Source organism: Lonchura striata, chromosome 7 (genome assembly GCF_046129695.1).
Source record: "Lonchura striata isolate bLonStr1 chromosome 7, bLonStr1.mat, whole genome shotgun sequence".
NCBI lineage: Eukaryota > Metazoa > Chordata > Aves > Passeriformes > Estrildidae > Lonchura > Lonchura striata.
In genome coordinates this window covers 34,648,427-34,662,143 of record NC_134609.1, presented here as the reverse complement: position 1 = coordinate 34,662,143, position 13,717 = coordinate 34,648,427, and the positions used below count along the sequence as shown (strand labels likewise).

Below are 13,717 nucleotides of genomic sequence, written 5' to 3'. Positions count from 1 at the left end.
TGGACAAACACCATGATTCATAGGTCAGCTGTAGTGGCCAATTTTACGTGGAATATCACTGCTTTGGCTGGCAGTGAAGAATATCCCTGGCTTGAAGAGATTCCCTAGTATCACACAGCCCCCTTTTTCATTCAATCACCTCTCTCCACCCAGTGGCAGGTGCAGCACAACCTAGATTGTGTCTCAGCTGTTTTTTCTGTGGCCACCCTTTGTACTTTGGTCATGTAAGGACCAAAATCTGTGTCTCACTAAGGTCATCAAGCAGTGTTTGTGATTACCTGGGCCACTTGAATGAGCATTTGACTTTGTGCCCCCAGCCTGTCGCATTCAGCTTCACTGATATTTTCTTGCTTTTTTCCCCTGAAAGATCCATAGCATAAGGCTTTTTCTCATGCTGAGGAAGGAGCCATAAAGCACCCACAGCCTTTCTTAATAAAGCCCTGATAATTTGCCTCTCACAGTAAAGAGCAAAAAGGAACGGTGTCTGTTTTAACTGGCAGCTGATGAGCTGATCAGCGTGAGGCATCATTTGCACCCAGTGGGGATAAAGCTGCTCACAGGAGGTAGAGTGTGAGGTTTCTGTGTGAAGTGGAGAGGTGTAGCCTAACTTCGAGAGACACGGAGTGCTTCCTAAATCAGCATGAGACTCAGGAGGTGTATTGGTTCCTAAATTGGCATGGGACTGGGAGGTGCTGCTGGTTGCCTTCCTGAAACCCCCTGGGGAGCAGTGCTGGGTGATTTGCCTTTGGTACCCAGCTCCTGACCTGGCTGCACCGCTCCAGCGTTGCTTTTGCTGGGCTGCTGCTGCTGCCCGGCTGCAGCACCGTGTGCAGCTCCCGGGGCACCAGGGAGCACAAAGGGAGCAGCTCAGCGGGTACTCCCTGCACTACAATGGCTTTCAAACACTTAAGGGCTTAAAGATGTTCTGCAGAGTTGTTTTTCCTGCTTTTTCTCTGGCACTGGGTTTCTTTCTGTGCTTCAGTGGTGTAGTGTCACGTTTGTTGCTGCCCTCTCTAATTAGCCCTAGTGCCTGTGTGATCCTGCCGGGGGCTGTGCCAGCCTCATCAGGAAATGCAGTGTAGGGTGGTTGCTCTGACTCCCCCTGTGGGGGTTACCGTGCTCCCTCTCACAGAGGGGGCTTTGCTTTTGCAGGCAAAATCATTAAACAGCTCTTCAGGCAGGCAGTTCTTCCAGGAAGGTCTCTGGGAACGGGAATTACTGTCAGAGGCTGGGCTGCCCTATGGGGGTGGTCTCTGCAAGCAAGGGTGGGTGTCTCCCAGCAGGAAGCATCGGTCTTCCCTGCTGGGTCTCACTTAAAAAAGACAGGGAGCATAGGTGGGAAGGAGAGAGACCAATTCACATTCTCTAGTACATAGTATTCCTAATTATTGATTTACTTTTCTTACTGCTGAAAATAGGGTAGTTAAGTAGTCTGTGTAGGGCAGGAGGTGGCCACACTAGGCGTATATTATGGTATTAGAAGGTGTTTTACAAAATACAGTTAACAGGATGCTGTAATTACAAAAACTTTTTTTTAAAAAAAACATATATATATATATCTCCCTGCTAAATAGCCATTCCAAACAAGGACTAAACACCCAGAACAAAATGACAGGGGCAATATGCAGATTGCCTGAAGATGTTTCATTTTCCAGTTATCAGAAGACAGAATTCAGGCTAACAGCACAAGGCAACCCTTGGATTCTCTGTCTCTCCAAATAGGTTTGTTCATCCCAGGGTCACTGGAGGCTGAGTGCCTCCCTGTGCCCTATAGCGTGCTGGAATGTGGGATGTGGTAGCAGGGTATGGAGGCTATGGCAGCCCAGTGGGGTCAGTCCTGCTGTAAGTCTTGAGAGGGGCCACTGATGGGAAATGGCCCCAGCTGGGGCAGTCAGGTGGAAAAAATTGTGCCTTACTTCTCTCAGGAGAGTCTCATCACCTGTGCCCTGGACTCTCCTCGTGGAGCCCTGGGACTGCTCATCTCCTGTCTCTTGCTGTCTTTCTCTGTGTGTCTTGCTCTGCTTCCAGGGGGAGAGAGGCATGCCAGGGCTGCCAGGAAGACATGGCTCTAAGGTACCTTGTAACCAGAGGAGTGATGCTTGTCTGCCTGACCTCACCTGTAGCACTCGGCTGCCCCTGCTGCACAGGCATTTGTGTGTGTGTCTGTGAGCCAGTGACTGTCCTCAGCTGAATTATTCATGCTTCTAAACTGCAAAATACTAGGCCTCATTTATGAAGGCAGTGGTGGGGGAAGATGTGTTTTACAGAGCAAATGGCATGCCCAGTCTGATGCTTGCAACATCAGGATCTTAATGCTTTATGCCAGTGAGAGCAGCCACTCGCTGATGTTTGTAGGGAATTGGCATTCTGTAAATTGTCCCAGGTGACCACTGCAGGTGTGTGTTAGCCCAGCTGGGATGAGCCGGGCTGCTCACGTGGGAGCCTGGGCTAATGCAGGGATGAATTAGGGTCAGTGTGTGAGCAGCTCTGCATGTCTGTGGATTGGAGTTTAAGGGTAAATACTAGAAAATAACATGATCTGCATTCACTGCTGTTTGAAGGCTAAAAAATGAGGAACAGGCATCCCAAGGCTCTGCGAAGGCCTAACCAAAGGCACTGACTGTATGTTATCCCTTTCATGACTCTAGCCTGTGTTCACTAAAACCTACTGACCCCGAGACAATGTGGAATGCTTTTCCCCCCATTTATTGCATAGAATCCCTGATCTCCATCTTCTGTCCTTGTGTTTTTTAGCTTTTGTCCCCGATTTCTCTTTCAGAAAGCTGAGAGGTATGATCCTGCTGCTCTCTGGCTCCCCACTCCTCCTTGTTTGAACTTTTCCAAGATTTTTTCACTTTGAACTTGGCTCCCAGTCCTCTGCACTGCCTCATGTGCTACATCCCACACCCTCATATTTCCCAACTTCTAACACCACTCCCTCCCCTCTCCTTAGTTATCCCTCATATTTGCCTTTTTAACTGGACCTTTCCTAACCAGGACCTAACTAATGCTAACACAGGGGATACAGAGATTTCAGAGAGGATGGTTGACAGGGACAACCTGCTTTTTGCATCAGTGCTGTTGAGGGAAATGTGACAGTCCCTGTGGGAGCAGCCGCCTCCTGAGGCACCTGTCCAGGATGGCAGGGCAGCCTGCACTCCAGGGTCCCGTGGTGGTGGCTTGCACACTGCAGAATGACACCTGAATTGCAGTGCTTGGAAGTGTAGCTTTTCCCCTAAGGTGTCTGGCTTCAGAGCTCTCCTGGAAACATTTTACTGCAGGGTTTGTCTTCTGTGATAAGAACAGGTTGAGGGGGAATAGCCAGGCCAAGGCTCTAGGGTATGAGCCAGCCTTTCCCAGGATGCTTGAGCTGAGGTGTCTGGGCTCCAGCCTTGAAGTGGGGGTTATGTCCTTGGTCTGTCTTTGCATTCCTCAGTTACTTGACACTGTTCTGCTTGTTGGCCTTTGCTTCACTTGCAGGACTAAACCCAGGGGCGGTGGGGGTGGAAATCCGTTTGTCTTGACTGGGTTCTGCTCATGGTGCCTGTCTTTGGAAGAGCTTTCTGGAACCCAGAGCCACTGCTGTAGGTGAACAGCTGCTCAGGGAATGTGGACGTGTGCTGTGTGGTGTTACAGCATTACTTCTGCGTTGTGGAAAGGAGAAGATGTGGATTTTTGCATTTTTAGTTTCACGTGACTGATGCTGTTTTGTTTTTAAAAATCTCTGTCCGATTAATTTCAACCAAGGTGTTGCTGTCTTTCCTCTCTGCCAGGGCGCTCCCGGGACGGCCGCCGCAGGGATGAAGGTCAGTTCTGGGCTGCAGTGCCCGAGTCGGGCCCGGGCGGGAGCGGGGAGAGCGCAAGGCGCTGGAAGGCGGTCGGACGGCTCCCACTGATGGGGACTGTCGGAACTGCCTGCTTCGGCAGAGGTACCCGACCTGTCTGCAGCCTCACCCCTGCTATCGGCAGCGGGTCTGGTGAACTCGTATCGCCACAGCCTCCCGCAGCTGCACCCGCAGCCTTGCTCTTCTGTGAAAATAGAGCGGGGAGTGGCAGATTCCTCTGTGCCAGCATGAGTCTTGTCTTGCTCTGCTCTTTTGTATCCGATAAACATCTGCAAGTACTGCAAAGTGGTTACTTCATTCTATGGAAGCCATGAGTCTGAGGTTTGGTGGTTTCTTAGGGCAGCCTGGGAGCTGGCTAATGAAGACAAAAGAAGTTCCAGGCACAAAAATACTCAACTGGAGCACTCTTGTTACCAGATCAAGGTCCCCATAGATGAATGTTCTTTTACTCACTCTGATAGCTCTAGGAGGATTTGTACTCTTTCCTCCTGGTTTGTCACTATTTTCCTCTCTCTTTCTCACCAGGGCGAGCCTGGGACTCCAGGAGAAAAGGTACTCTCAGAAGGTTTTGCTCTGAGCCTGCACTTCTGGTTGGTTTGTGTATTTTTCCCCTCCCTGAGCAGCTGAGGGAGTTGAGCAATGTCTGTGTACTTCCCAGTGCCCAAATCCAGGCCCTAATGGCGCCTGCCACTCTAAACAAAATGGTACTAGGATACAGTGATACCAAGTGAGGGAGGGACCATACTGCAAATATTTCTGTTCTCCTGCTCATGTCTGTGTCCATGGGAATACCTTCCAGCTGCCTTCCTCCTTTCCTCCCTACTCCACAAGAGACGCAGGGCACGCTTCGCTCAGGAAGCAGGTTCCCTCTGCCCCTTCCCTTGTCCCTCTGCCTCCCAGGACTTCTGTGCCCCCAGCAGCCTTCCCATGTCCCTGCAGAGGGCTGTCCCCATCTCAGTGTAGCGTGACTGGGTGTGAGTTCCCAAGGCAGGCACAGTGCACTAGTGCCCCATCCCTCTGCATCCCCGAGCAGCTGCCTCCCCTTGTTTGAGGCTCGCTGGGTTATGTTACAGCATGTGACAGCCATGTAACACACACGTTCCCTGTTCCTTTTCTTCCCCACGAAGGGAGATTCTGGAGTCCCAGGGAGGATGGGCCCCCCAGGTTTGCCAGGGAAGAGGGGGCAGCGGGTAGGACATCGCGTGTTTGGGCTGGGTGTCCTGGCAGCGCTGTGTTCCTGCGAGCGGGAGCTGCCGTGTGCTGCACTGCTGTGCTTGCAGGGGATTATGTGTCCTGTGCTGGCTCTTGCCCCCTTGGTGAAGTGTGTTGCTGTGTTCCTGCTTGCAGGAGGTGGGGGCTGCTGGCAGGCAGGGCAGCATGAGATGCCTGGGATGTAGTCTTGTCCTGGGAACGATTAAGGACAGTGCCACTTCTCTTGACTCCAGAAATAACACCCTAAACAGGGATTCAGTAATCTGACCTCCTTCCTCAAGAAATCCACTGCTTTGCACACTAATTCTGGCAGCACAGGATGTTTTCAGTAGTTCTTATGGACATGTATATTCAAAACAGTCTTTGAATGAAAAGTGGGATACCAAGGGAGAATCAGGAATTCATGGAGCCCTGGCACAGGATTATGCCAAACCTCTTCCTTAGGTATGAGGTCCTGAAAATGTTTTCCCTCTTTCCAGGGAGAGAAGCATTAATTTAGCAATGTACATGCTCTGGCAGGGAAAGAAAGCTGGGGGAGAGGGGGCTTACAGGTGGCTGGAAGCCAAATTACCTTGGAGAAAGGGGTCACTGCACTCTAGAATTGCCTGACAAAAAGATCGCTGCTGGTAGATTATTTTCCAGGGAGCCACCAGTGCATGTCTGTTCCTGGAGCATTGATGCAAGTCCCCTGCATGTCAGATGCATGCCCTTGAGCTCTGATGAGCAGCACCAGCCTCTGCAGGCCGGCAGCATGGCTCCAGGAGAGAGCTGGCCAGCTCTGGGGGAAAGAGGGTTTGAGTTGTTCTGTATAATCTGGACAAGGGGAGTCTCGGAGCTGTGGGGATAGTGGCTAAGAACACACCTTTCCCTGGTGATGCATTTGAAACATCTTTTCAGGGTAACAGAAACCTCCAAAATCTCTCTCTGTCCTGGCAAAATGCAGACTCTCAAACAGGACACTGCACATGGAAACCACGAGTTTAGCAGCTGGGTGGAATGGTCTAAGAGAACTTAACTTAAACATAAAGACCAGTCATTGTGCTCCAAAATTGAAGATGTTGCCCAGGTGTCGTGGTAAACTGAGCAAAGCCACTTCACCAAGGGAATGCTGGATGCTCTCCATTGCTCACTGCCCATGGCATCCTCCATGCTCCATGGTGCCCCACGCAGCTCAGCCTGCAGCTCTCCAGGCATTGTCTTACACCATCAGCTGCTGTCTTTGCTATTTTTGCTACTCTTGTCTTCACTGCTTACATGACCAGTGTGTTTCCCAGAGCTTGGCTGCCAGCTGAGACGCTGCATTGCTTGGATTTATTTGAGAGCACGATGAGTCTGGGATTTGGAGCTAGGGAAGAGGAGCAGGGCATGGAGAAAGTCCTGCACTCCAACTAAAATTCACCCTGGGCAGCAGCTTCTGTGGGCATATGAATCAGGGAAAACCTGTGCAGAAGAAGTGACAGGGAAAAGTGTTTAGCACACCAGAGGGATAAGGAAGATGCACAGGGGGAACCCTGGATCCCTTTCTCATTCATCTTCTTTTGGAGAGAAAAGGCAATGATGTGCAGAGATAGCCAAAAGGATGGGCAAAAACTTGTAATGTCTTGAGCTGGTACTGCTCAAGATCTGTGCCCAAAATAAAATCCCTCGGGAAGGGAAAGAGGGTGAAACCAGGAGCAGATCACCGTTTTACTGCTCCTCCAGGATGGAGAGCCTGCAGAGTCAGCCTTGACCATGTCTGTTTTGCCAACAGGGTGAAAAGGGACGAGCTGGTGATCCTGGGATTCCTGGGCTTCCTGGCCCAAAGGTTTGCCTCTTTCCTGAAATTTTTTTTCTTTTGGTGGCACCACTCTCACCCCTTTTCCTTCCTCCCTCCCATGCACAGCTCACACTTTCTTAGCTGACTGTGGCAGCATGTTCTGCACTGTTCGGCTGAATGTCATCTTCAGACAGGGTTGTGAGGGAGGCACACAAAAGATGCCTTTTTGTAGGAATTGGCATGTCCTCATGCAGTAAGGGGGAGGTTGTGGTCCTGGGAGCAAGGCCACAGAACTGTGTTCCAGTACTTTCCATTTAAAAGCATGACCCCAGATGTAACATGGCATTTCAGCCTTCCTCCTGCTCCAGGATCCATGGATGATGAGGTGTTGGGCTTTTGGGGAGCTGCACTGCTGTGCTCTGAGTTGGAGGAATAGCTTTGTGCTCAGAGAGACCGAGGGCCAGTCAGATAAAGCTAAGCCCTGAAACTGGTTTTCCCCTGTGCTCTGAGATTTTCGGATAGAAATCACACCTTTCAAATCAGCCTTGCACAGAGTGCTTTTTCTTTGGGAAAGGGGACAGTGCAGTGAATGCCAGTGGCCATTTCAGGAAGGGATGAAGGTGTAGTGGCAGAGCTTTCCTGTTAGTGCCTTATTATCTGCTCTGTGCAAAGGACATGGTGTGCAGGGCTGAGTGGCTGATGACTACAGCTCCAGAGGGAGGCATTCCAAAAGAAGTCATCATGTAGCTTAATCAGCTCAGTTTCATCAACAGAAGAACACAGTGTTCAAAGGGAGGCTGGGGGATGAGGACTGTCCACAGGCAGCCTTGTGTTGCCTGGTGCAGCCAAAGGGATGATGCAGGCTGTGGCTGCTGGCAGAGCTCCACAAGGACCCTCAGGCAGGACCATGCTGTCCTGGTTCCTGGCCAGCTGCTGCCTCTGGAGCAGTGCTCTCCGGGCTATCAAGAGCCCAGCTGATGGATCTTGTCTTGGCCATGTCTCTTAAGCCAGTATTTTGGCAAGAGAACTTGCAGAGGTGCAGAGTCTGAACTGAGACACATGGCTTGTACTTCTTTGCAAACAGGGAGAGAAGGGAATTGCTGAGAATGCCTTGGTGGGAGCTAAAGGAGAACCTGGCCCTCCAGGTCTGCCTGGACCCCCTGGACCAAAGGTGAGTGAGTTTTCCTTCAGGTAATTGTGTGTTGTGAGGGACTGCACCCAGCACAAGGTGTGTAGGAAGGAGCAAAGGTTGTATTCATCTGTGCCCACCTCTGATCACCTGCTGGAGGGATATCAGGTTCTACAGAGTACTCTAGTACTGTTGTTTTGTATGCTGCAGGCGAGAGAGTTCGTGAACCGCTTTTGGAAGGAAAATCCCTTTTTGTGCTCAAATAACTCACCTCTAGGCTCTGAAAAACCAGATTGAACATTCCCTTCTGCACTGGATGGAACAGAAGGGTGCCCGGTGGGCAGTTGTGGCAGGAGATTTGGGCTATCTGAGGAGAAGGGAGCACAGGAGGGGTGCTTGGCTGGTGCAGTTCTGCAGTTTTTCCTCCTGGCAATGTGAAGCCAGCAGTGAAGTTGCACCTTTTCAACACAACAGAAAGCCATCCCTTTCTCTCCCTGTCAGGGAGAAGCTGGTGACGTTGGTCAGCCTGGTGCTGCAGGATCACCGGGAGAAAAGGTACGGAATGCTTTTGCACAGCCCAGCTCTGTGTTCTGAGCTTCAGGAGCTGCAGATTTGTTCCTATGTGTGCAAAACTTAGCTGAGAAGGAGAAATTTAAGTCAAGCTGTCTAGCCCAGACTGTTTCAGAGAACCAGCAGAGTGTGATATCTGGAGTTCAAGAAAGTGAAGGGACAGGCTTTGCTAAAACTGTGAACTTCCTGTTTCAGGGGGAACGTGGTTCACCAGGAGACCAGGGACCCATGGGCCCAAGGGTAGGTGTTCCTTCACTGACACAGTTTTGGCCCTTCAGAGGGCTTTAAGGATAGTGGGACCACACTAACAGTCCAGACTGGGTCTTGCTGTCACTAAAAGTACTCATAGATGGGCAGTGGCTAAGTTTGAGGTGGGCTGTTTCTCCACTCTGTACCTTCACCCCTACATGAGAGGAAAAAATTTCTCCCAGGCCATCTCAGGATGGCTCATTCATAGTTGGAGGTGGGTTTGGACATCCCAATCTGGACTCAGGCCCTTGACCTACCAGAAAAAGGCAGCAAGAGGTTGGATGCATGCACACATCTAACAATTGGTCAGACAATCCAGTTCCTGGATTCTGGCCTCAACTTAATCTCTTCCCAGACTGCCAGCTTTGATGGTTATATCATGGTAGTCTGAGCAGGGCTGGTTACAATTCTGTAGAATCTCCTGCACTGCAGGGGCTTTCTTTAATAAATGAAAAACTGGACAGTTGTGAAATGGGCATGTCTGAGCCCCCTTTTTCAGAGTGAACCACAGCTCTGAGCCCCACAAGGGAAGGGCAGTCCCAGACCTTGGCTGAAGACCTGGTATTTTGCAGGGCCCCAAAGGAGAGCCTGGGAAGGATGAAATGATGGACTATGATGGGAATATCAGTGAGGCTCTCCAGGTAAGCAGCTGCCCTCCTGTCCTGTGAGGTGACTGCTGGCTGCTTTACTCTTTCCCAAGGGATGCAGACAGATATGCTTCCTTGGCAGTAGCAGCAAAGGGAAGCATTTGTTTGTGCCACAGTCCCCTTTATCCCACAGCTCACTGCCTGCAGTGTTTTGGGGAATACCTGTGCACTGGCTGGGCTGGTGTACTGACACACAGGTCACATGAATGCCCTTGGGAGTGGCCCACAGGCTGGGGTGGGTAGTGAATAAAGTCACCAAAGCTTCCTCACTAGGAATGTGAGGATGGAGTGCAGGGAGTGAGTGGCTGTGCCCAGCTCTGGGCTGGCCTGGGCTCCACTGGGAAAATGGAGAAATTGTAGAATAACAGCTCTTTGGGACTTGAAGTGAGTATTTAGTTTAGATTTCTTTTGGTTTTTCTTTCCCTCTGATTAATTTTGTAAGCTCCTTACTCATTTGGGCCTGTGTTACATTAGTGGAGAACAAACCAGCTCCAGGAAAAAGGTTAGTTTGCCAATGTTTGTTTTAGTTTTTAATTAGTTTTTCACTTTTTTTTCCTAGGAGATACGAACTTTGGCCTTGATGGTGAGTTCCTGTCCGTGCTGTGGGGTTTTACACAAGTAGCCATATACATGTCCATCCTCCACAGATGGCCTGACACTTCAGGTGCAGCTACAACACTTGTCCTTTGCAATTGGGAGCTAAAGCTGGGGCAGCTGACAGCTGAAAGAAGAGCTCATCTTGCCTTCTGATCTTGGCACTTGAATTCTAATCAGGGCTTTCATCTCTACTTTAAGAGATCATACATGCTGCTCAGAACAGGGAGTGCTCAGAAGGAGCAGGGAAGAGCAACTTTCAGGACTCTCCATTGCTCATCTTCCCAACAGAATATGATTTTAGGAATCCCTTGGAATATTCCTCTGTGATTGCCCCTTAAACTTAGGAGAGGTATCTGGTTTCAAAACATAAAGATATATCAAATACGAAAATAATTTTTTCTTTATTTAGGGACCTCCAGGACGTCCAGGTGTGGCTGGACCTCCAGGACCACCAGGACAGAAGGTATTGTCTCAGTTCAGCACTTGCAGAACTCAGGGAAACACAGGAGTGGCCCAGGCAGAATTCCCACCCACAACTCTTCCCAGTGCTCCTGTATTTCCTGTCCAGCACTATCAGACTGTCCTGCTGTCCTCTGCCACTCCTCCTCACACGCAATATCTTGAAAATCTCTTTTCCCACAATGATAATTCCTAATCTGAAAGATGAAGGATCCTTTCTACTTGCCTTCCCCTTCGGGAAGCAGCTTGTGGGAACCAAACTGTGGGATTGTGTTGGTTGGGGACTGCATGACTGCACTGGGAGCTGGCAGTCAGGATCAACAAGGTTGGGAAAATGCTCAGGCAGTCACATAATCTGATGTTTCAACAGGGGTTTCCATGGTGGGTTTTTTTTGTTTGGTTGATTTGGTTTTGTTTGGTTGGTTTTTTTTGATTCTATGACTGCAGAAAACCTCTGGTGTTTCCATGTTTTATTTTTGGTGATTATGGGAAAAGAACCTGTATTTTTCTTGCTTTTTTCTCCCATGAGTAGTCCATGCAGGCTATTTCTTCAGTGCCTGCCCTTTTTCATCACAATGCCCCACAGAAGGAGTCAGAATATCTGCTTTCAAACTGCCCAAGTAATAATTCTGTGTTTCAGGGTGAAATTGGCTTGCCAGGTCCTCCAGGCCACGATGGAGAAAAGGTAAGATACGATGCTCTCTCTTCAGAGGTTTTTACCTGGTGTCATCTCTGTCACTGACTCCACAGAGTTGTTTTTCCCAGGAAAGAAAGTATTTTGCTTCACTGAGGAGCTTTATGGTTTTTTTGCTTCATTAAGGAGCATTAATGGTTTGTTGTGTCCTTACATTTGTCATGGCAACACTATTTTGTCCTGAGGATGAGCAGAAAAGCAGGCTCTGGGCTTTACTCCATCTGTAAGTGTTTTACTTCATGTTGTGTGAATTTCATTTAGGGACCACGTGGCAAGCCTGGAGAAATGGGCCCTCCTGGGCTTCAGGGACTGCCAGGAAAGGATGGACCTCCTGGGATAAAGGGAGAGCCAGGCCACGTCGGGGTCAGAGGAGAAAAGGGCGATAAGGGAGAGCCAGGACAAGCAGGCTCACCGGTGAGTAAATCAAAGCCTCTCCAAGTCCTGCTGCCTACCCAGCTCATGGGGCAAGGCCCCAGGTCTGCTTGGGTGCCATGGAGCCCCTGCCAGGTGGGTGCTGCTGTGTGCAGTGTCACAGTAGAGGAGAGCCTGGCTTCCTGGCACGTGTGTTGTCCTCCTGCTGGAGTGGCTGTCCCCAGGTGCCTGCCCTGCTCTCTGGGCACCGTGTCCCTTCCTCAGCTTGCTGCCTGGTGTCTTGCTGGCACTGAAACGCTGCTGGCAGTGAGCAGGTGTGACTGTGAGCCAGGAGGCTGAGGCCCCAGCACAACCCCTCCTGCGAGGGCAGCTGCATGGGGTAACCCCTCACAACCCAGCCACTAACTGGGGCAGAGTGCCCAGCCTCCCAGCTTCAGTCTGTCACAGCTTCTGTTTCCCCAGCCCTGCTCAGGGGGGTTTATGCAATGACTTCCTGCCTCTCTATGGGATTACCAGGATGAAACTCCAGCGTCTCAACAGCTGGCTGTGGGGACTGATTGCTAACACAGACTCCAGCAAACTGCATAACCCTGAGCAGAACTTGGAGGCAGGAAAGCAGTACTCCATCCCCACTCTGTGGACTGGTACATCCACGTTGACAGGAGGATGTTCAGCCATTTGCCCTTCTGCTTTCAATGCTAGTGAAGTCCTGCATTTCACTGGATAGCTGGTGGATATTCAAGGTTTTCAGAGCACTCTGGGGATGACCAGAGCCAGTCTTGGCTCTTACACTGATATGTGATATGTCTGCCTGACTTAGCTGGGCAAAACTCTATGAGTTTTTCTTGATCTATAGGGTCTAGATGGCCCCACTGGAGAGAAAGGAGAGCAAGGTGACCAAGGGATACCAGGACCATCAGGATTGCCAGGGCCCATTGGACTTCCAGGACTGACAGTAAGAATGGAAAAGAAAAGGCTGCTCTTTCCTGCTTAGTAAAGAGAAAATAGCATAGAGCAGCACACGAGGGCTCACTTCCCAAAGTGCTGAGTATTCTGGGAGCCTCAGAGCCCTACCCTTGTTAGGTGTCACAGAATGGCTGTCAGACCTCCAGCAGCACACAGGGAATGTGAAACACATGGTCTGTTCCCACTTCTCCTGGGGGAGCTGCTGCTTGCCAACCCATGGGTGGTTCACAGGCAGCTTCAGTGGAGGGAGGCTCCAGAGCACAGCTGGTGGTGGATGGGCTGTGCTGTTGTGTGCAGGGAGAGAAGGGTGAGCCTGGGGAGTGTGGAGACAAAGGGAATCCAGGAGAGTGGGCAGGTCACTGCTCCCATGTTCCTGCATGATCTCAGCAGCAGTGGAGGGATGATCTGGCAGCAGTGCTGCTGGAAACCAGCACACTCCCCTCTGGTGACACCCCTTGGCTGAGGACAGCAAGCCTCATGCTGTGGGGCTGGACCAGCCACCTCTGGCTCCTGATGCCCTCCTTTCCCTGGCACAAGAACAATCTGTCTCACAACCCTCAATAAGGAATGCCTAGGGAAGAACAGACCTTGGAAAGCATAACAAATACTTTCCTCAGCATTTGTAGTAAATTATTTCCTGGCAATTATTTGCATGTGTATATATACACACATATTTTTTTGGTTTTTTTCCAAAAGATTTTGGTGTTGTTGAATTTGCCTGTTCTCCCTGCAAAGCTTGCCCTAGCTTTGGAATGCCCTGCAGCAGGAAGTCCCACAAGCTATTGACACACGTGAAGCCAGACACCTTCTTTAATATCTTTTACTCTTTGACCCTATGCCTCCTTGTAGGAATGGTGGTAGAATAGTGGAAGTGGACATTTCTTTGGAAAAAAGCTCACTGCTTTCCCTCCTCTTAAATATTGGCAACTTTTGCATGAACCTCCCCTGGGTCCTGCTGCTGCTTCCCAGCCACTCAGTCCTGGATTGCTGCTGCTTCCTAATGCAGTCCTCGGGGAGTCCAGGTTTCCCAGCCTGGTAGAGGAGCTCTGCTGCACCCTGTGTCCTGTCCCCTCTCTGAGCAGCCCCACTCTGCTCCTGAGGGCAGCACATTGATGGTGGCTTCTCTTGCATTGCTTTCCAGATAACTGGGCCCCCTGGACCTCAAGGCCCTCCAGGACCTCCAGTAAGTTTGAGTCATTCACCTGAGGAGCAAGGGAATGG

The 13,717-nt window shown here is 50.5% G+C and overlaps 1 protein-coding gene across 1 annotated transcript in view; it reads left to right on the top strand.

Annotated features, from left to right (window-relative positions):
• The window catches only part of COL13A1 (collagen type XIII alpha 1 chain), a 93,338-nt gene that overhangs the window by 56,636 nt on the left and 22,985 nt on the right, over positions 1–13,717 (top strand). The window contains exons 20-34 of the mRNA XM_077784784.1: positions 2,029–2,073; positions 3,774–3,806; positions 4,371–4,397; positions 4,973–5,035; positions 6,808–6,861; positions 7,898–7,984; positions 8,444–8,497; positions 8,708–8,752; positions 9,334–9,402; positions 9,968–9,991; positions 10,415–10,468; positions 11,105–11,149; positions 11,420–11,572; positions 12,387–12,485; positions 13,638–13,679. Coding sequence (XP_077640910.1) covers positions 2,029–2,073; positions 3,774–3,806; positions 4,371–4,397; positions 4,973–5,035; positions 6,808–6,861; positions 7,898–7,984; positions 8,444–8,497; positions 8,708–8,752; positions 9,334–9,402; positions 9,968–9,991; positions 10,415–10,468; positions 11,105–11,149; positions 11,420–11,572; positions 12,387–12,485; positions 13,638–13,679 — 894 coding nt within the window. The remainder of the gene's footprint in view (positions 1–2,028; positions 2,074–3,773; positions 3,807–4,370; positions 4,398–4,972; positions 5,036–6,807; positions 6,862–7,897; positions 7,985–8,443; positions 8,498–8,707; positions 8,753–9,333; positions 9,403–9,967; positions 9,992–10,414; positions 10,469–11,104; positions 11,150–11,419; positions 11,573–12,386; positions 12,486–13,637; positions 13,680–13,717) is intronic.